General features: G+C 48.1%; 1 protein-coding gene and 1 non-coding gene across 3 annotated transcripts in view; both read right to left on the bottom strand.

Annotated features, from left to right (window-relative positions):
* Positions 1 to 21,790, bottom strand: part of LOC105466113 (storkhead box 1) — a 73,235-nt gene extending 51,445 nt beyond the window's left edge. Inside the window, exon 1 of one of the 2 annotated variants that reach the window (XM_011715060.2) lies at positions 20,930 to 21,790. In XM_011715060.2, coding sequence (XP_011713362.2) covers positions 20,930 to 21,629 — 700 coding nt within the window. In that variant the 5' untranslated portion in view covers positions 21,630 to 21,790. The remainder of the gene's footprint in view (positions 1 to 20,929) is intronic. The other variant, XM_011715057.2, reaches the window with a different exon arrangement.
* Positions 2,222 to 2,327, bottom strand: LOC112423914 (U6 spliceosomal RNA). The gene has a single exon (XR_003014520.2). It is a non-coding gene; the product is annotated as a U6 spliceosomal RNA (small nuclear RNA).
* Positions 21,791 to 22,394: the final 604 nt, after the last annotated feature.

Below are 22,394 nucleotides of genomic sequence, written 5' to 3'. Positions count from 1 at the left end.
TGTCTAATACCATGGTGATTTTTCAGCACATGAAATCAAGATGGCTAAAGGATATGCTCCAGGGTGACAGAATGAGGCCTCCAGGACAGCCTGAGATGCCAGACGTGGGTCCCATGTCTGGCTTGGCACCCTGTGAGTTCCACTGTAATAATTAACTGCTAATGTCAGATGCAGTGGCTCATGCCTGTAATTCCAGCAGTTCGGGAGCCCGAGGCAACAGATTGCTTGGGCCCAGAAGTTTGAGACCAGCCTGGGAAACATAGCAAGAACTCAACTCTACAAGAAAATTTTTAAAAAATTATCCAGGCAAAAAAAAAAAAAAGAACAAGAAAATTAGCCAGGCATGGTAGCACGAGCATGTAGTCCTAGCTACTTGGATGGCTGAGTCAGAAGAATCACTTGCGCCTAGGAACTTGAGGTTACAGTGAGCTATGATCACGCCACTATACTCCCGCCTGGGTGACAGAGTGAGACCATCTCAAAAAACAAAACAAACTGCTCACATTCACCGATAGCTCACTGTGTGCTGGGCCCTCTCCTAAGTGCTTTATATACATTGTTTCATTTAATCCTTGCAACCACACTATGAAATTGGTAGTATTATCATCTCTGTTTCACAGATACGGAAGCAGAGGCATGGAAGGTTAAGCAAGTTGCCTGCCATCTCATATCTGAAGGCCCTCCTCTCCCTTCTTAAATATCTAACCTGACCAGTGGCATGGCAGTTCCAAGCAGTGGCATGGAAAGTCCATGCAAAAGCTGGGTGGAAAGGTCAAAGGTCTTGCAGGCCACTGGGCTTAGGTGGCAGGCAGCAGTACAGCTGGGCTGTGCCTGACCTGGCTGAGGTCTGGGTGGAATTAGCATCTTCCAGTTATGATCCATTAGCAGGGACTAAGGGCCAGCCTCCATGCCTCTGCCCTGAAGGAGACATGGGAAGGAAAATGACAGATGTGTTTTCCAGGTGTGTCCTCTGGGCAACGGGACCTAGTGCCCCTCACTATGTCCCACCTGGCACCCAGGTCAGGGCTGGCCCAGCATGGTTCTTGATCAACAACTAAAGGAAAGGACTTGATCTATTCCAGGCAAGATGGAGGCAGGAGAAGAGAAGATTTAAAAAGACTTCTATCAGCCAGGCACGGTGGCTCATGCCTGTAATCCCAGCACTTTGAGAGGCCGAGGTGGGTGGATCACCTGAGGTCAGGAGTTTGAGACCAGCCTGACCAACATGGAGAAACCCCGTCTCTACTAAAAATACAAAATTACCCAGGCGTGGTGGCACGTGCCTGTAATCCCAGCTACTCGGGAGGCTGAGGCAGGAGAAATGCTGACACCCGGGAGGTGGGGATTGTGGTGAGCCGAGATCATGCTATTGCACTCCAGCCTGGGCAACAAGAGCGAAACTCCGTCTCAAAAAAACAAACAACAAAAAAAAACATCTACCTTCCGGTTGGGCGCAGTGGCTCACGCCTGTAATCCCAGCACTTTGGGAGGCCAAGGCAGGTGGGTCACTTAAGGTTAGGAATTCGAGACAAGCCCAGCCAACATAGTGAAATCCTGTCTCTACTAAAAATACAAAAATTAGCTGGGCATGGTGGTGCACGCCTGTGATCCCAGCTACTCGGGAGGCTGAGGTAGGAGAATCGCTTGAACCTGGGAGGCAGAGGTTGCAGCAAGGTGAGATTGCACTCCAGCCTGGGCAACACAGTGATCTCGAGAGAAAAAAAAAAACCTTCCTTCCAATCCCCAAATCCACCCTCCACCCAACAAAACAAACTCCCCCACAACCCAAGCCACCATAATAACATATGTCTGCTTATGCTCTTTAAACTTATACTGGGGTCATCTTTTGTTGCTGTTCAAAAATATTTTTTCCCCTCAGTTGATACAGATGTTCTAATTCTCCTCAAGGGATTTGCTCCTTTTTGATCCTCATGCCACTGTGCCTCTGGAGAATTTAAATGAGTCTACTGAGGTTTCCATTTTCTGGCTTTTTCAAGCACCTGCATTGCTTATTCCTTGGTATCTGGAAGGCCTTTTGTTTCACAGAAGGTGTTCAAAGACTCAGGAACTCAAAGGTCAAAATGTACATTTGTAACAGAATTAGAAGCAAAGATTTACTATAGACATATACTGCCTCCATAGCTCAGGAGACCCAATATTGATTGTTAAGATGTGAATTCTCCCTAAATTAATCTATAGATTTAATATAATTACCTTTTCTTTTGAATTGGAACCCTTCATGAATTTGTATGTCATCCTTGCACAGGGGCACACTAACCTTCTCTGTATCGTTTGAATTTTAGTATATGTGCTGCCAAAGCAAGCACTAACACAATCCTAATAAAAATCTAAGCAGAATTTTTTTTAGAAATAGACAAGTTGATTCTAAAGTTCACATGAAAAAGCAAAGGACCAATAATAACCAAATAAAAAGAATCAAACTTGAAGGACTCAGACTATGTGATTTCCATACAGCTACAGTAATGAAAACACTATAGTATTGGAAAAAGCATAGGTGTATCTATCAAGAAAAAAGAACAGTCTAGAAATAGACACACACATGTGGTCAATTGCTATTTGACAAAAAGCCAGGGTTATCCAATGGAGAAAGGACAGTCTTTTCAACAAGGGAGTTCCTGAATAATTGGACATCCATACGCAAAAAATAATAATCAACCTCTGGCCAGGTGTGGTAGCTCATGCCTGTAATCACAGCACTTTGGGGGGCTGGGGCAGGTGATCAACTGAGGTCAGGAGTTCAAGACCAGCCTGGCCAACATGGTGAAATCCCATCCCTACTAGAAATACAAAAAAAGGCCGGGCGCGGTGGCTCACGCCTGTAATCCCAGCACTTTGGGAGGCCGGGGCGGGCGGATCACAAGGTCAGGAGATCGAGACCACGGTGAAACCCCGTCTCTACTAAAAATACAAAAAATTAGCCGGGCGCGGTTGTGGGCGCCTGTAGTCCCAGCTACTCGGGAGGCTGAGGCAGGAGAATGGCGGGAACCCGGGAGGCGGAGCTTGCAGTGAGCCGAGATCGCGCCACTGCACTCCAGCCTGGGCAACAGCGTGAGACTCCGTCTCAAAAAAAAAAAAAAAAAAAAAAAAGAAATACAAAAAAAATTAGCCAGGTGTGGTGGCACATGCCTGTACTCCCAGCTATTCAGGAGGCTGAGGCAGGAGAATCGCCTGAACCCAGGCGGCAGAGGTTGCAGTGAGCTGAGATCACACCACTGCACTCCAGCCTTGGTGACAGAGTGAGACTCTGTCTCAAATAATAATAATAAAAACCTCAATCTCATAACTTGTACCACATACAAAAAATAACATGAAATGCATCATAGATTTAAATGTTAAATCTCAAAGTAGAGGTGGGTGCAGTGGCTCACGCCTGTAATCCCAGCACTCTGGGAGGCGGAGGTGGGAGGATCACTTGAGCCCAGGAGTTCGAGACCAGCCTGGGCAATGTGGCGAAATCCCATCTCTACTAAAAATACAAAAATTGCGGCTGGGTGCGGTGGGTCACACCTATAATTCCAGCACTTTGGAAGGCCAGGCAGGTGGATCACCTGAGGTTAAGAGTTCAAGACCAGCCTGGCCAAGATGGTGAAGCCCCGTCTCTACTAAAAATACAAAAATTAGCCGGGCGTGGTGGCATGTGCCTGTAATCCCAGATACTCAGGAGGCTGAGACAGGAGAATTGCTTGAACCCGGGAGGTGGAGACTGCATTGAGCCAAGATCTCCCTATTGCACTCCAGCCTGGGCAATAAGAGCCAAACTCCGTCTCAAAAAAGATAAAAATAAAAATACAAAAATTAGCTAGGCGTTGCCGGGTGCAGTGGCTCAAGCCTGTAATCCCAGCACTTTGGGAGGCCGGGACAGGCAGATCACGAGGTCAGGAGATTGAGACCATCCGGCCTAACACAGTGAAACTCTGTCTCTACTAAAAATACAAAAAAATTGGCCAGGCATGGTGGCAGGCGCCTGTAGTCCTAGTTACTCAGGAGGCTGAGGCAGGAGAATGGCGTGAACCCAGGAGATGGCGGTTGCAGTGAGCCGAGATCGTACCACTGCACTCCAGCCTGGGCAACAGAGCAAGATTCCATCTCAAAAAAAAAAAAAAAATAGCCAGGTGTTGTGGTGCACACCTGTAGTCCCAGCTACTTGGGGGTGCTGAGGCAGGAGGATCACCTGAGCCTTGGGAGGTTAAGACTGCAGTGAGCCGTGATCGCACCACTGCACTTCAGCTCGAGTGATAGAGCGAGACTCCATTTTGAAGAAAAAAAAATTAAAACATTTATTCTTCAAAAGACACTGGTGAGAAATTAAAAAGACAAGCTGGCCAGGCACTGTGGCTCACACCTATAATTCCAGCACTCTGGGAGGCCAAGGAGGGTGGATCAATTGAGGTCAGGAGTTCAAGACCAGCCTGGTCAACATGTCAAAACCCTGTCTCTACGAAAAATACAAAAATTAGCTGGGCATGGTGGTGTGTACCTATAGTCTCAGCTACTTGGGAGGCTGAAGCAGGAGAATCGATTGAGAGCGAGATCGCACCGCTGCACTCCAGCCTGGGTGACAGAATGAGACCCTGTCTCAAAAATAAATAAATAAATAAATATTAAAAAATAAAAAGACAAGCCATAGTCTTGGAAAAAACATTTGCAAAACACATATCTGACAAAGGACTTGTATCTAAAATATATAAAGAATTCCTACAATTTAATAAGAAAAAAAACTTTTTTCATGGGCAAAACATTTTGACAGACACTTATTAAAGAAGATACAGGCCAGGCATGGTGGCTCATGCCTATAAACCCAGCGCTTTGGGAGGCCAAGGCCAGTGGATCACCTGAGGTCAGGAGTTCAAGACCAACTTGGCCAACATGGTGAAATCCTCTCTCTCCTAAAAATACAAAAATTTGCTGGGCGTAGTGGCAGGCACCTGTAATCCCAACTACTCAGGAGGCTGAGGCAGGAGGATCACTTGAACCCAGGATGCAGAGGTTGCAGTGAGCTAAGATCACACCATTGTACTCCAGCCTGGGCGACAAGGGTGACACTCTATCTCAAAAAAAAAAAAAAAAAAAAAAAGATCCAGACATAGCAAATAAGCACACATGAAAAGATGCTCAACTTACTAGTCATTAGGGAAATACAAATTAAAGTCACAGTGAACTACCACTATCCAACTATTAGTCCAGCCAAAAATAATAAAACAGGCCCAGCACAGTGGCTCACATCTGTAATCCCAGCACTTTGGGAGGCTGAGTTGGCTGGATAATCTGAGGTCAGGAGTTCAAGACCAGCTTGGCCAACATGGTGAAACTCTGTCTCTACTAAAAATACAAAAAATTAGCCGGGCGTGATGATGGGTGCCCTGTAATCCCAACTACTTTGGAGGCTGAGGTAGGAAAATCGCTTGAACCTGGGAGGCAGAGGTTGTAATGAGCAGAGGTCACTCCATTGCACTCCAGCCTGGGCAACAAGAGAGAAATTCCATCTCAAAAAAAAAATAATAATAATAATAATAACATACTGATATCAAATGCTGAACTGGAAATCTCATACACTGATGGCACGATTGCAAAGTGGTACAATCATTTTGAAAAGCAGCCCTCCAATTCACACCTGGTTATTCACCCAAGAGAAATGAAAACATGTCCACAGACCTGTTAATGAATGTTATTATTGTTCTATTCATAATCACCAAAATCTCAGGCAGGTACAGTGGCTCACAGCTATAATCTCGGCACTTTGGGAGGCCAAGACGGGAGGATTGCCTGAGACCAGGAGTTCGGGACCAGCCTGGGGAACACAGTGAGACCCCATCACTACAAAAAAAAAAATAGCTGGTATGGTGGCCCAGGCCTACAGTCTCAGCTATTCAGGAGGCTGAGGTGGGAGGATGGCTTGAGTCCGGGAGTTGCAGTGAGCTGTGACTGCACCACTGCACTCCAGCATGGGTGACAGAGTGAGACTCTGTTTCAAAAACATTAAAATATAAAAATATAATTTATAAGTAATTACCATTATGTAATACCAGTCAGCCATGTGTTGCCATACCCTACCCCTCCCTTCCATCAAATGAATACAGTCACAGCTGATGGCTTTAGACTTGGGGAGTCAAAGGCTCATTTGGTTTAGAAAGACTTTCACAAGGGACCTCTTAATCCTTAATGAACTGCTAAAGAAATAGCATAGAGCCGGCCGGGCACAGTGGCTCACATCTGTAATCCCAGCACTTTGGGAGGCCAAGGCAGGTGGATCACGAGGTCAGGAGTTTAAGACCAGCCTGGCCAAGATGGTGAAACCCCACCTCTATTAAAAATACAAAAAATTAGCCAGGGGTGGTGATAGGCACCTGTAATCCCAGCTACTCGGGAGGCTGAGGCAGAGAATTGCTTGAACCTGGGAGGCAGAGGCTGCAGTGAGCAGAGATCGTGCCACTGGACTCCAGACTGGGTGACAGCAAGACTTCACCTCAAAAAAAAAAAAAAAAAGTAAAAGAAATGGTACAGAGCCATGGAGAGGCACCTCGCATCAACAAGAAAACTGATCACTTTGCATACCTTTTCCTCAAAAGATAAATTAAAAGAAAAAACAGTCAATTATCATGGAATAAGCTTAATATTGCAAAGGATCTTGACAAGCAGTTTCTGTCTCTTCATCTATTAAAAGCTAGCTGTTCTAGAGATTTCTTTACATTGTAAAAGCTTAACGTGACTTTCTACTAGCATAGAATGTAGCTAAACCTCCAGGGTGGCCTCTGAAAGCCCTCTGATCTATGAAACCTATGAACTTATGGGATGTCCAAACTCTGCCCCTTCCTGAAACCTCCACTGTGGGGTCAAAGGTTGGGGGAATAACATCTTCAAATAGGGCATTTCTGCATCCCAATGCCACAACTTTGGAGCAAGGCAAGCATGGTGGCTGCCATTTATAAGGGGAGGACTGTTCTGCCTCAGGTCACATGGTTAATACTCTTCAGATGGCCCAGACTTCATGTCTAGTGTTCTTTCCATGATACTCCAACACACACACCTCCCTGGGTGCGGGATGTGGGTTTTTTTTTGTTTTTTTTTTTTTTTTTTTTGAGACGGAGTCTCGCTCTGTCGCCCAGCCCAGGCTGGAGTGCAGTGGCGCGATCTCGGCTCACTGCAAGCTCCGCCTCCCGGGTTCACGCCACTCTCCTGCCTCAGCCTCCCGAGTAGCTGGGACTACAGGCGCCCACAACCGCGCCCGGCTAATTTTTTGTATTTTTAGTAGAGACGGGGTTTCACCGTGGTCTCGATCTCCTGACCTTGTGATCCGCCCGCCTCGGCCTCCCAAAGTGCTGGGATTACAGGCGTGAGCCACCGCGCCCGGCCTGGGTATTTTTTTTTTTTTTTGAGACGGAGTCTCGCTCTGTCACCCAAGCTGGAGTGCAGTGGCCGGATCTCAGCTCACTGCAAGCTCCGCCTCCCAGGTTTACGCCATTCTCCTGCCTCAGCCTCCTGAGTAGCTGGGACTACAGGCGCCCGTACCACACCCGGCTAGTTTTTTGTATTTTTTAGTAGAGACGGGGTTTCACCCTGTTAGCCAGGATGGTCTCGATCTCCTGACCTCGTGATCCGCCCGTCTCTGCCTCCCAAAGTGCTGGGATTACAGGCTTGAGCCACCGTGCCCAGCCAGGATGTAGGTAGTTTTTACTGTGATCTCTGTTCACTCCACAACGGGGCTCTGAGACATGGCTCTCTGCAAGGTGGGCCCTGGGCTCATGGGACAAGATGATCAGCTCCTTCCACAAGAAGATACTCTGAAGGGACCCAGAGCTTCCCAAGAATGCCTCCAACATCTACCCACAAGGAGCTAGGCAAAAATGGGCTTTGCTGGTAGAAGGAGACTGGAGCATTCAGATTATTCTCCTGCCTCTTGGATGGAGACCATCAGCATACCCAAAGCCTTTGCACTCATGAAACCTGTTTAAATGTGGTTTCCAAACACACTCAACTAGGAAACTCTCTGTCATGTAATCCCTACTTACAACCTACAGAACTAGTGTTTCTGCACCCTAGAACAATGCTATTAACTTCCTTGCGCTTATATGTTGATTTTTTAATGACTTAAGAAAACTTGTTTCCAAGAAAAAATAATACATGTAATATGCTAACATTTATGTAAAAATGGAGGCAGATATGTCCATCCATATTATTTGTAGATTTATAAACTAGCTATGGAAGGATTAGAAAACTGGTCACTGCAGCCATTTCCAGAGAAAGGCAATCAGTGGCTGGGATAGGGAAACGAGAGACTTTTTCCTGTATACCCTTTCATACTATGTGAATGTGTTACAGAAGCAACCCATCAAGTGAAACTCAAATTAAAATAAAAGGTACTAAAAATAATACATATGTAAAAATCAAAAACAGGTCAGACGCAGTGGCTTATGCCTGTAAGCCCAGCACTTTGGGAGACCGAGGCAGGCAGATCATGAGGTCAAGAGTTCAAGACCAGCCTGACCAACATGGTGAAACCCAGTCTCTACTAAAAATACAAAAATGAGCTGGGCTTGGTGGCAGGCACCTGTAGTCCCAGCTACTCAGGAGGCTGAGGCAGAAGAATCGCTTGAACTCTGGTGGCAGAGGTTGCAGTGAGCCAGGATCCCACCACTGCACTCCAGCCTGGGCAACAGAGCGAGACTTTCTCAAAAAAAAAAAGAAAAAAGAAAAAACATTTACAAGTGCATGTGTGCACGTACACACACACCCCACAGCCATATTCCACACCAGAGATAAAACAACGACTGTTGGAAGGGCACGACGGCTCATGCCTATAATCCCAGCACTCTGGGAGGCCGAGGCAGCAGATTACCAGAACTCAGGAGTTCAAGACAAGCCTGGGCAACATGGTGAAACCCTGTCTCTACCGGAAATACAAAAAATTAGCCAGGCATGGTGGCTCATGCCTGTAATCCCAGCTACTTGGGAGGCTGAAGCACGAGAACTGCTTGAAGCAGGAAGGCAGAGGTTGTAGTGAGCCAAGATCACACCAGTGCACTCCAGCCTGTGTGATAGAATGAGACTCTGTCTCAAAAAAGAAACAAAAATAAATAAATAAATGAATAAATAAATAAAACAAAATAACCACTGTTAATATTTTGTGCTTGGGCGGGGGCAGTGGCTCATGCCTGTAATCCCAGCACTTGAGCCCAGCCTGGGCAACGTGGTAAAATCTCATCTCTACCAAAAAAACACCCACAAAAATTAGCCAGGCTCATAACCCAGTCTCAAAATAAATAAATAGATAAAAATTTAAAAATAAAGTAAAATAAAATAAATAGTTGGTGTTTGTACTTAGTCCCACTTCTCTATTTTTGCTTTTGTTGCCTGTGCTTTTGGTGTCATATCCAAAAAATCATTGTCAAGATCTATGTCATTAAGCTTTTCCCCATGTTCTCTTCTAAGAGTCTTCGTGTCCGGTCTTACATTTAACTCATTTTCAGTTGGTTGTTGTGGATGGTGTAAGAAAAGGGTACAATTTCATTCCTTTGCATGTGGAGATTGTTTACCCAGGACCATTTGTTGAAAAGACCCTCTGTCCCCATTGTGTGTTCTCGGCACCCTCAGGGAAGATCAGTTGACTATATATGTGTGGGTTTATTTCTGGGCTCTCTATTCTGTTCCATTGCTGTATATATCTGTGTTTATGCTGGTACCACATGTTTTAATTACTTTATCTTTGTAATACATTTTGGTTTTTGTTTTGTTTGTGTGTGTATGGTTTTTTTGCTTTGTTTTGAGATGGAGTCTCACTCTGTGTAGTGGCACAATCTCGGCTCACTGTAACCTCTGCTTCCTGGGTTCAAGTGAATCTCCTGCCTCAGCCTCCAAAGTAGCTGGATTACAGGCTCCCACTACCACGCCTGGCTAATTTTTGTATTTTTAGTAGAGATGAGGTTTTGCCATGTTGGCCAGGCTGGTCTCAAACTCCTGACCTCAGGTAATCCACCTGCCTTGGCCTCCCAAAGTGCTAGGATTATAGGCATGAGCCACCACGCCCAGCCTGTAATGTATTTTGAAATCAGGAAGTGTGATGCTTCAGGCTTTATTTTTTGTTGTTCTTTTTTTCAGGCAGCCCCCAAGCCAGAGAGACTCCCAGCTGTGTTTTTCTTTCTCAAAGCCATTTTTGGCAGAGGCCAAAGTGGGAGGATTGCTTGAGCCCAGGAGTTCAAGACCAGCTTTGGTAAAAGAGCGAGACCCTGTCTCTACAAAAAAATTAAAAATGAGCCGGGTGTGGTGGCACGTACCTCTGGTCCCAGCAACTCATGAGGCTGAGGTGGGAGGATCGCTTGAGCCCAGGAGATCAAGGCTGCAGTGAGCTGTCACTGCACTGCTGTACTCCAGCCTAGCTGACAGAACAAGACCCTGTCTCAAATAATAGTAATTGTTCTGGCTATTTTGGATCCTTTGAGAGTCCATAAAAATTTTAGAATTATTTTTCCTATTTGTGTAAAAAAGCTGTTGGGATTTTGATAGGGATTGCATTGAATCTGTAGCTCACTTTCGGTATTATGAACATTTAAAAAATACTAAGTCTCCCAATCCATGGATATGGGATGAAATTACTTCAACACAATAAAGGTCATATGTGAAAAGCCCACAGCTAACATCATACTCAACAGTGAAAAACTGAAGGCTTTTCCTCTAAGACTGGGAAGAAGACACAGATGCCCACTCTTGCCACCTTTTTTTTTTGTTTTTTGAGATGGAGTCTTGCTCTGTTGCCCAGGCTGGAGTGCAGTGGCGCGATTTCGGCTCACTGCAACCTCCGCCTCCCAGGTTCACGTCATTCTCCTGCCTCAGCCTCCCAAGTAGCTGGGACTACCGGTGCCCGCCACCACGCCTGGCTAATTTTTTGTATTTTTAGTAGAGACGGGGTTTCACTGTGTTAGCCAGGATGGTCTCAATCTCCTGACCTTGTGATCCGCCCGCCCTGGCCTCCCAAAGTACTGGGATTACAGGCGTGAGCCACTGCACCCGGCTCTTGCCACTTCTTTTCAACATATTACTGGAAGTCCTACCCAGAGGAATTAGGCAAGACAAACAAATATAGGACATCCAGATCAGAAAAGAAGTAAAATCATCTCTGTTTGCAGATGACATGATCTTACATAGGAAACCCTAAAGACGCCACACACAAAAATTCTTAGAACTAATCAGTTCTGTAAAGTTACAGAACACACACTGAACATAAAATCTGTTGCATTTCTATACATTAACAATAAACTATCCAAAAAGGAAATTAAGAAAACAGTCCTAGCTCACGCCTATAACTGCATCACTTTGGGAGGCCAAGGCGGGAGATCGCTTGAGCCCAGGAGTTCAACACTAGCCTAGGCAACATGATGAAACACCATCTCTACTAAAAATACAAAAATTAGCTGGGTGCGGTAGCACCTGCCTGTAGTCTCAGCTACTGGAGAGGCTGAGATGGGAGGATCACTTAAGCCTGGGAGGTCGAGGCTGCAGGGAGCCATGATCACACCACGGCACTCCAGCCTGGGCGACAGAGCCAGACCCTATCTCAAAAAAGGAAAAAAGAAGAAAAAAAAAAAAGAAAGAAACAAAATGAAAACAATCCCATTGACAACATCACCAAAGGGAATAAAATACTTAGGAATAAACTTAACTAAGGAGGTGAAAGACAGGCATACTGAAAACTATAAACACTAATGAAAGAAATTAAAGAAGGCACACATAGATGTAAAGACATGCTGGTGTTTGTACTGTGCACTTTTCAAAGTGTTTGCATAGATGGTATCTTATTGGAGTCCGATGCCAAATCTGTGCAGTAAAAAGAGCAGGCAGAATACTTGCCAACACATGAGGCAACCAAGGCCTCAAGAGTATTGGATGAGAAGCTGGTCACTTAGCTGCTTCTCATAGGATCTAGGGGTTAGATCCTAGGTGTCCTGAATGGCTCTTGAGGTCTTTCTCAGATGTCAGATCTGCCACTGAACAAGCACCATTGGCACTCTGGTAGGCCCATGGGGGTATACACCACCCTTCCAAGGCGCCACCATTCCAGACAACCATTGATGAAAGATAATGCATACTTCAGGCTGGGAAGTATCTACCATATATATCATGTAAACAGGATTATAATCACATACATGCACTTTATTACATAATACTCTTCAGTGGCCTCAGGCTCAGACGCATGAGTAGAGTACTCAGGGCCCATTCCACGTCAGCCCCTCTGCAGGCCCTTTGTGCCAACGCCCACCTCCCATTCCATGCTCCAGCTGCACCCAGAAGCTTGTGGTTCCCCATGTGGGTTATACAACTGGGACACATGCCCCCCACTCTCAACTTAAAATGTGCTTCTCACTATGCTAACATCTACTTATTCTGCGTATCTTAGTTTAGGCATCACTTCCTCCAGGAAGTCTTCCTTGGATACACAAACACATATGCATGGGATTCTTGATCAGCTATCCTTTTATTGCTCCCTATAACTCTGTATCACTTATTCATCCATCTGGTCCCTAGACTATGAGCTCCTTGAGGTCAGGGCATGAGTCTTTTGCCCCTCTGTATGGACCAACTGGTCAGGCTGGGCACCGGGTAAATACTCAATGCATACCTAACAAATGACTGCGAGCGCAAGGGAAGCCCAGCATGGTGCAGTGCTTCAACAACTGTGTAGCTTCAGATGCTTGGTGAAGGGGGAATGACATTAGAGAATCAAGATGTCTGGGCAGTACTAAGAGGAAGGTATATCTCCCCGTTTGTGGAAAATATCTTAAGCACCTTCAGTGTGAGCTTCTGTCTGTTCTTCCTGGGGCCTCCTGACACAGATGACTGGGAGGCTGACCTAGGTGAGGCCAGGGCCAAGCTAGGTGGGAAGGCTTAGCCAGTCAACAGAGTCAAAGTGAGCAGGAAGCCGTTCACATCTAAAGAACTAGAGGCCCAGAGACATGAGAGGATAGGCTGGGGGGCTCCCAGCAACTTAGCAGCAGGGTTGGTTGCAAACTCAGGCATCAGAATCCCAGTACAGGCTCCTTCTCCAGCACCAGGCACTCCTTGGGACCTGGCTGAGGCACAGGACAACACACGGCTGTGGACGTGACCAGCACTAAGCAGGCAGGACAGGACAGAAGGGTAGGACAGAAGGACAAACAGAGGTCTTGAACATAAGTATATGCCAGGCAAGCAATGATTAGCACAGGCCTTAACAGAGACAGGTTTGTCTAGTGAACCAGAATCCAGAGACCCATTCTCTTCTCCCTCCATGCTGGAAACTGCCTTGTGTTTGTTGTTTTCCTGATGCTGACTCTGAACCAGGCACAGGCTGAAGGCTCTCAGGTACTTATCTTCAGAACAACCTGCAAAGGGCCTATTGTGTCCTCATTTGTACCCATGTAGACAATGGAGCTGAGAGGGGTTAAGTAACTAGCTCAAGGACATACAGCTCATAAATGGTAGTGCAAAAAATTGAACTCAAGGATGGGGCACGGTGGCTCATGCCTGTAATCCCAGCACTTTGGGAGGCTGAGGTGGGCGGATCACAAGGTCAGGAGATTGAGACCATCCTGGCTAATGCAGTGAAACCCCGTCTCTACTAAAAATACAAAAAATTAGCCTGGCGTGGTGACATGCGCCTGTAATCCCAGCTACTCAGGAGGCTGAGGCAGGAGAATCGCTTGAACCCAGGAGGTGGAGGTTTCAGTGAGCCAAGATCGCACCACTGTACTCTAGCCTGGGCGACAGAGCAAGACTCCACGCAGAGAAAAAAAAAATTGAACTCAAATTTTCTTCACTAACCACAGTGGTTCTGGGTCATCTGGAAACTTTAAGCTACAGTTTTCAGTGACTCCTCAAGTCTCAGTTTTGCTGCCTGTAACTGAAAATAATTTTGCACTGGTGCTTTTCAGTAGGAATGCGCGTAAGGGGAAGGATATTAAAAAGGTCCAATGCATGATAGAATGAGAAGGTAGGTGACTTATGTGTTAAAAAACAGGCCAGGCACGGTGACTCATGCCTGCAATCCCAGCACTTTAGGAAGCAGAGGCAGGACCGTTCACACCTAGAGAACTAGAGGCCCAGAGAAGTGAGAGCCCAAGAGTTCAAGACCAGCCTGGGCAACACAGGGATACTCCATCTCTACAAAAAATAAAAATAAATTAGCCAAATGTGGTGGTGGGTGCCTGTAGTCCCAGCTGCTCAGGAGACTGACACAGGAGGATCACTTTAGCCCAGGAGTTCAAGGCTGCAGTGAGCTATGATTGCACCACTGCACTCTAGCCTGCATGACAGAATGAAACCCTGTATCTAAAAAATAATAATAAAGCCAGCCGGGCACGGTGGCTCATGCCTGTAATCACAGCACTTTGGGAGGCCGAGGAGGGCAGATCACTTGAGGTCAGGAGTTCGAGACCAGCCTGGCCAACATGGTGAAACCCTGTCTCTACTAAAAATACAAAAATTACCCAGGCATGGCAGCGGGTGCCTGTAATCCAAGCTACTCAGGAGGCTGAGGCAGGAGAATTGCTTAAACCCAGGAGGTGGAGGCTACAGTGAGCTGAGATCGTGCCATTGCACTCCAGCCTGAACAACAGAGCAAGACTCTGTCTCAAAATAAATAAATAAATAAATAAATAAATAATAAAGCCTGGCCGGGTACGGTGGCTCACGCCTACAAGCCCAGCACTTTGGGAGGCCAAGGCAGATGGATCACTTGAGGTTGTGAATTTGAGACCAGCCTGGCCAACATGGAGTAACCCCATCTCTACTAAAAATACAAAATTAGCCGGGTGTAGTGGCAGACACCTGTAATCACAGCTACTCGGGAGGCTAAGGCATGAGAATCACTTGAACCCTGGAGGCAGAGGTTGTAGTGAGCTGAGAGTGCACCACTGCACTCCAGCCTGGGTGACAGAGCGAGACTCTGTCTCAAAAAAAAAAAAGAAAAAAAGGAAAAAAAAATTCAGAATAGTGGTTATTTCTGAGGATTGAGGCACAGCTGACTGGGAAAGGAACTTTCTGGGGTAATGATAATGTGCTAATCCTGCTAGGAATGTGGGTTACACACATGTATGCATTTGAAATTTTTATCAAATAGTAAACTTAAGATGTGTGCATTTCCCTAAATATAAACTTCACCTACAAAATTCCATTAGGTATGAAGTGCTACAAGATGCCCTACTGTCATTCAAGGTAGGACTTCAAAAATAAGACAGAATAGGAATCAGACCACTCCCTTGCCTCACCATTTATAATACACTCCCCCACACCATTCCCTAAGTCACAGAACAAATAAGAACAGTGGTCCAGAGACTTGCCCAATTCTTGCAGCATCAGGCACTGAGTACCCTAGCACTGTTCTTCCTCTCCCAAACCAGATCCCAGGATAGATTCTGAAACCAGTCAACATCTAGCATTAGTGCAGATACTACACTCTACACTCCTAGAGTACTTGCAATTTTGCCTTAATATCTATCTGTGATTGGAAGGCCATGCTCAGAGGGGTTTGGGGGATCAGGTAGGAGGAGCATGAGGAGAGGTGGAAGATCCTCCCATCACTTCCCTTTGGCCAACCCGACGTGCCTGATCTTCAGCACCTCCCAAAGAACAAAGAACTCCTGCCTAACTAAAGGCAGAACCTGTAGTACCCAGAGGAGTCACTGTGGGATAGAGAAGATTGTGTGAACCAGCTTGGTTCCCACATGGCCTCCCACTCAGCTATCCTCCCACTCAGCTATCCCCTCTTGAACTGGATGTGGAAAAAGAGCCTGACTCTATTTCCCTCTAGCAGAGGCAAGTCTGAATGAAAGATGCATTAAAACACAGAAGTGGGCCGGTCATCCCAGCACTTTGGGAGGCCAAGGCGGATGAATCACCTGAGGTCAGGAGTTCCAGACCAGCCTGACCGACATGGAGAAATCCCATCTCTACTAAAATTACAAAAAAACTTAGCTGGGCATGGTGGCACGTGCCTGTAGTCCCGGCTACTCAGGAGACTGACACAGGAGAATCCCTTGAATTCAGGATTTGGAGGCAGAGGTTGCAGTGAGCTAGGATCACACCACTGCACTCCAGCCTGGGCGACAGACTGAGACTCCGTCTCAAAAAACAAAAACAAAAACAAAAACAAAAAACACAGAAGCGGCTGGGCGAGGTGGCTCATGCCTGTAATCCCAGCACTTTGAGAGGCAGAGGCAGGAGGATTGCTTGAGCCCAGGAGTCTGAGACTAACCTGGATAACATAGTGAGCAAGACCTGCCTCTACTGAAAAAAAATTTTTTTTTAATTAGCTAGGCATGGTGGCGCACATATGTGTTCCCAGCCACATAAGAGGCTGAGGTAGGACGATCATTTGCACCCAGGAGGTTGAAGCTGCAGTGACCCATGACTGTACCACTACACTCCAGCCTGAGTCAGAGAGCAAGACTCTGTCTCAAAACAAAACAAAACACACAGAAACACCTAGAACAGTACCTGGCTCATGAATGAATTCATGAAGCAAGTATTTAAAAAGAGCCACCAGCACTTGGTGCTTTTTTTTTTTTTTTTTTAAAGACAGTCTCATTCTGTTGCCCAGGCTGGAATGCAGTGGCACAATCTCCACTCACTGCAACCTCTGCCTCCCGCGTTCTCCTGCCTTAGCCTCCCAAGTAGCTGGGATTACAGGCACGTGCCACCATGCCGGGCTAGTTTTTCTATTTTTAATAGAGACGGGGTTTCACCACATTGGCCAGGCTGGTCTCAAACTCCTGACCTCAAGTGATCCCCCTGCCTCAGCCACCTAAAGTGCTGGGATTATAGGCAAGAGCCACCAGGCATGGCCTGGGGCATTTTTATTCAGTGAGAAAAGATGAAAGGCCCTGCTGGGGGTGACAGGGTAGAGACACCCCAGCTATAAATTTCAGGAGAAGGGAACAAACTTGTTTGGCCAAGTGGCCACCAACCGTTAATCTTTCCTGTCCCACTAGGTGCATTCTCAGAGTAGCAACAGATTCTTCCAAACAAATACAGGTGTCCCACCTCCCTGTAGTACCTCCTTCCCCAGTGGCTCAGCTGGTTAGGCAGCAGTCTCCCTCCAGCTTCTAGAACTCACTCCTTCATTTGTTAATGCCACTGGCTAATGAAAAACAGAAAACAAAACATTTGAGCCAGGTGGCTCATACTGGTAATCCCAGCACTTTGAAAGGAAGGCCGAGGGGGGAGGATCCCTTGCACCCAGCAGTTAGAGACCAGCCTGGGAATCAGAGCAAGGCCTCGTCTCCACTTAAAAAAGAAAAGAAAAGAAAAGAAAAATACAACATTTGAGGACTGGAGTACAAAAGCAGAGTTAGCCCCTTATTAATCAAGCTAAAGATCCAATGTCTCTCTTTTTATAGAAATAATCTCTGTCTCGGAACTATTTTTCTTACCAGAGGAAAGGTAAGGCAGAGAGAATGAAGATGGAGAGAAAAGGCACAAAACCTGGAGAAAACATAAACCTCTGCATGACTTAAGTTCAGGTCTGCACCTGGGGCTCCAGTCACTCCAGTGTGCTTGGCTAGGGTGCTCCCTCCTCGTACCTTATAGGTCCCAGGTCCATAAGTTCAGAAGGACCCAAGGCAGTACAGCTGGACTTATAAAGCTGAACGCCATCCCTCTCTCCCTGCATTTTCTGCCTGAGCTAGCCAGCAATATGTCCTATACCCTAATGCTTTTACGCAGCAGTAAACTAGCCTTTAAAAAAACATCTAACCAGGCACGGTGGCTCATGCCTGTAATCTCAGCACTTTGGGAGGCCGCTGCGGGCGGATCACCTGAGTCAGGAGTTCAAGACTAGCATGGCCAACATGGTGAAACCCCATCTCTACTAAAAATACAAAAATTAGCCGGGCGTGGTGGCGGGCACCTGTAATCCCAGCTACCAGGAGGCTGAGGCAGGCGAATCGCATGAACCCAGGAGGTGAAGGTTGCAGTGAGCCAAGATCGCGCCATTGCACTCCAGCTGGGGCAACAAGGGTGAAACACCGTCTCAAAAATAAACAAACAAACAATCTAAAGCAAAGAGATCAGATTGACTCTGTGTCCTTTTCTAGCATTTTGCTCTTTCCCACAAAATAACAGTGAGAATGGAGCAACAACCTGCAACAGTCCACAGTAGCTCTTTCCCCACCCTCCTGGAAGCCAGCGCTGCAAGAGCAAGAGAGCAAGCCGACCCAAACTTTCATTTCCTTTTGGGGAAAGCAGCTTCTCCTGCCTTCGCCACCCTCCAGGACTCTATAGCCCAAGAGCTGCCCCTTCTCCTCCCTAGATATGCACCTAGGGACCCCAAGTTAGACCAGAAATTGGCAATTAGCAACACTATTCAAAGCAAAAGCATCCCCTTTGTCCCCCAGGTGTACCCATCACTCAGCATCAAATAAGATCTTTCTCCGTTTTGCTCCTCAAACTGTCCTAATGGGTGGCTTTGTCCAAATCCCAGCTAAATATTCAAATTTTTATCAGGACTTGTTAACAACTTCAAAATCTGTCCTTGCCATGGTTAGGGCTTAAACAAAGAAATAAAAATATTATAAAGAACAAAAATCACCAGACACGGTGGCTCACGTCTGTAATCCCAGCACTTTGGGAGGCTGAGGTGGGCAGATCACTTGAGGTCAGCAGTTTGAGACCAGCCTGGCCAACATGGTGAAATCCCATCTCTACTAAAAATACAAAAATTAGCCAGGTATGGTGGCAGGCACCTAAAGTCCCAGCTACTCCAGAGGCTGAGGCAGGAGAAGCACTTGAACCCAGGAGGTGGAGGTTGCAGTGAGCCAAGATTGTACCACTGCACTCCAGTCTCAGCAACAGAGAGACTCTGTCAAAAAAAAAAAAAAAAAATTAAATTAAAAAAACTCAAAATCATTCCTGCCAGGAGACTCAAGTCAAGGGTGATGACCCAGGGGAAGTCCACTGTGTTGCACACCCCATAGAATACAGTGTCCACTGCATCCTAAGTTGTGCTATGAGGCAGCATTACCTACTGGGCAGAAGAGAATGGGAGCAATAGGTGACGTGTGCTGCATATTTCAGATGGCAGTAAACATAACCAACATAGACACCAGCATTTAACACTGTTCACTGGGGCATTAGCGGCGGCCCGTGACTTAGCACAAACCCTCTCTTATTTCACCCCCAGGTCTAGACCCCCCGCCCTGCATCCCACTCCCTCTCTGCAATATGCTCTATGCTCACCCTTTGAAAAGGGGGACCTGAGAATGTAACCACTAATTCAAACCAGAAAAACTGAGGATGCAGAACTGAAAAGAGTTTTTCATCGAGCCTGTCTGAAAGACCTCTTCGCTCATATTTTGGCTTGGCTACTTGGTTCACTGTTCTCAGAGCCAGAAACCTATTTTCTTCACTCCACTCCTGCAAGTAAAAGGAGAGGAAATGTGTATATGTGGTTTTGCAGTGAGCTCTTAAGAAAAACGGGGGTGGGGAGGAGAGGGAACAGACAGCATGGAGTGAGAAGTGAAGGTTTAAAGCACTGGCTGCTGGGATGTGGTAATACCATCTCTGAATGGATGATACACAGTTATAGGTCAGTCAGGTGCTTGCTTCTTACTGCCATGTTTCTTCTTTCTTCCTCCTCCTCCTCCTCCTCCTTTCTCTTCCTCCTCTTCCTCTTCTTCTTCCTCCTCTTCGTCTTCTTCTTTTTTCTTTTTGAGATGGGGTTTCACTCTTGTCACCCAGGCTGGAGTGCAATGGCACTATCTCGGCTCGCTGCAACCTCCACCTCCTGGATTCAAGTGATTCTCCTGCCTCAGCCTCCCAAGTAGCTGGGATTACAGGCGCCTGCCACCACGCCCCGGCTAATTTTTGTATTTTTAGTAGAAGCGGGGTTTCATCATGTTAGCCAGACTGGTCTTGAACTCCTGAGGGGTTTCAGAATGTTAGCCAGGCTGGCCTCTAACTCCTGACCGCAGGTGATCCACTCGCCTCAGCCTCTCAAAGTGCTGGGATTACACAGTGCCACCGCACCTGGCCAAAGAAATGTTTTTTATTTGCGGCTCCTTCTCCTCGGATGGAAGATGATTTATGGACTAACACAGAGTGGTTCCTTGGTAAGAATGAAAATTAAGCGCTGAACAACTGGTGACTTGTCAACACACCATCAAATGGCCTTTGCAGCCTCACATAAATGTAGACAAGAACCAGGCTGTTATAGGGAGCTGACACACCTGCCTGGGTTTAGTGCCCAGAGCCAGAGACCGCTCACGGGTGCAGTGGTTTAGTTTCTCGAATGAGAAGCTATTTATAAAGGCAAAAAGCTGCTGTTGTCTAACAAACAGCTAAGTGTGAAAAGACTGTGAAGGTGGAATCCTGTCTATTCAGCTAAAGGGACGAGACGCTACTTATTTGTTTTCCCCAAGAAGTTAACGACCCCAAAGCTGCTAGGTCCCGACCCAAGACCACCACACCGCAGGACGTGAAAAGCAGAATGCCGTCCGCTGCGGATCTGTAGTTAAATTAATAATAAAGCAGCCAGATTTGGTAAACTCTGGCCATTCTCCTGGGGTACCCTTCCTAACCGCCCCGGTGGAGCCTAGACAGTGGCCGCTGGCCCAAAGCCTCTCTATCCAGAGCATCACTTTTCTAAGCAGAAAGTTCCTTCTGTGCACTCCACGGGCTTTAAGAGTCGAGGAACGGACGCAGCCCGGAGCCAGTCCTAGCAGCGGCCAGGCACACCTTGGGGACTATAGCTGCAGTGTCCAAGCGGGAGGGAACGTCTCCGGGGCGTTTTGGCCCCCCGGACCGGCCGCCCAACCGCAGCCCCCGGGCTCTCAGAGCGGCGCCTAGCCTCTGTGGTAAAAGACCGGGCCGCGCTCGCCCCTGTAGAGAGGAGCTCGGAGCCCACAGCTGGCGCGGGACGCCCCTCCCCTCCGGGTCCCGCACTCACCCACCGCCCTGATGCGGAAGCCGCGCGGCGGCCGTAGCGCTCGGTGCCGCCAGGCATCGCGCAGCACCTGCAGGCAGGCGGGGGGCGCGCGCACCAGCAGCACCCCGCGCCGCAGCCAGCCCTGGAAGGCCAGCCGCGAGGCGGCGCGCGCCAGCCGCGCGTTCCAGAAGCAGCGCGCGTTGGCGCGACGGAAGGCGCGGAACACCGCGCGCCCGCCGGGCTCCTCCGCAGCCCCCGCGGCCTTCTGCGCCTCCAGCCGGCACAGCACCAGCGCCAGCGAGCCCGGCGCCAGCTGCACGGGCCGGGCCATGCTTTCGCGGACGGCCGGGAGCCCACAACCCAGGGCCTCGGGGAGCGCGGCGGCTGGCACGCAGCTCCCTTGGTGGAAGGATCGGCCGACTGCGCGCGGCGCTGGCTGCCGGGGGAACGGAGCTCCAGGGGGCGGGGCCGACTGCGCCTGGCGGGCCGGGGGTGGGGCGGCCGCGCTTTGGCTGGCCGAGAGCTCTGGAGGGGATTCCAGAGCCCAGCATTCGGCTTCGTTCTCCACACCCGAGCGCAAAACGGACCCCTGGCGACGCCCTCGACTTCCAGCCGCCTCGAAGTCCCGAGCTCTCCTTCCCCTAGGGGCGCGCTCTGAGGCTTTTCCAAGTCCTGGGGCTTCCCGCAGCTCCCGGAGAGCCTGACTGCGTCCATCCTCCATGCGAACTGCAGGGCCGGGAGTCCCCAGGGCCGGTAGACTCGCCTTCGACCTGGCTTTGGGGCGGCTCCAAGTTAGCAGCCACGAGGAATCAGCGGGGCCCTGGGAGGTGTGGGGGGTGAGCAGGAAACCTAGGTTTGAGTCTCAGTTCTGCGCCTAAGCTAGTTGTTTGTTTCTATTTTTGTTTTTTGAGGCGGGTCTCGCTGTGTTGCCCAGGCTGGAGTGCAGTGGCTATTCACTGAGTTCTGGGCTCAAGCGATCCTCTTGCCTCAGCTTCCCGAGTTGGGACTACAGGCACTCGCCACAGCGCCTGGCCTGCTCCTAACCTGTTCATTCAAGTTATTTCCCTTCTCTGGGCCTCAGAAATGTCCCAGCTACTATTTCACAGGATAACAAACTGAGGACCCTTTCATCCATGACTTTTTTTTTTTTTTTTTTTTTTTGAGGCGGAGTCTCACTCTGTCGCCCAGACTGGAGTGCAGTGGCGCGATCTCGGCTCACTGCAAGCTCTGCCTCCCGGGTTTACGCCATTCTCCCTCCTCAGCCTCCCGAGTAGCTGGGACTACAGGAGCCTGCCACCACGCCCGGCTAATTTTTTGTATTGTTAGTAGAGATGGGGTTTCACCGTGTTAGCCAAGATGGTCTCGATCTCCTGACCTCGTGATCCGCCCACCTCGGCCTCCCAAAGTGCTGGGTTTACAGGCGTGAGCCACCGCGCCCGGCCTCATCCGTGACTTTCCGAAGTTCTAAGGAGAACTTCAGTTCTGA

This window comes from Macaca nemestrina, chromosome 9, assembly GCF_043159975.1.
Source record: "Macaca nemestrina isolate mMacNem1 chromosome 9, mMacNem.hap1, whole genome shotgun sequence".
NCBI classification, from domain to species: Eukaryota; Metazoa; Chordata; class Mammalia; order Primates; family Cercopithecidae; genus Macaca; species Macaca nemestrina.
This window is presented reverse-complemented; position numbering and strand designations above follow the sequence as displayed.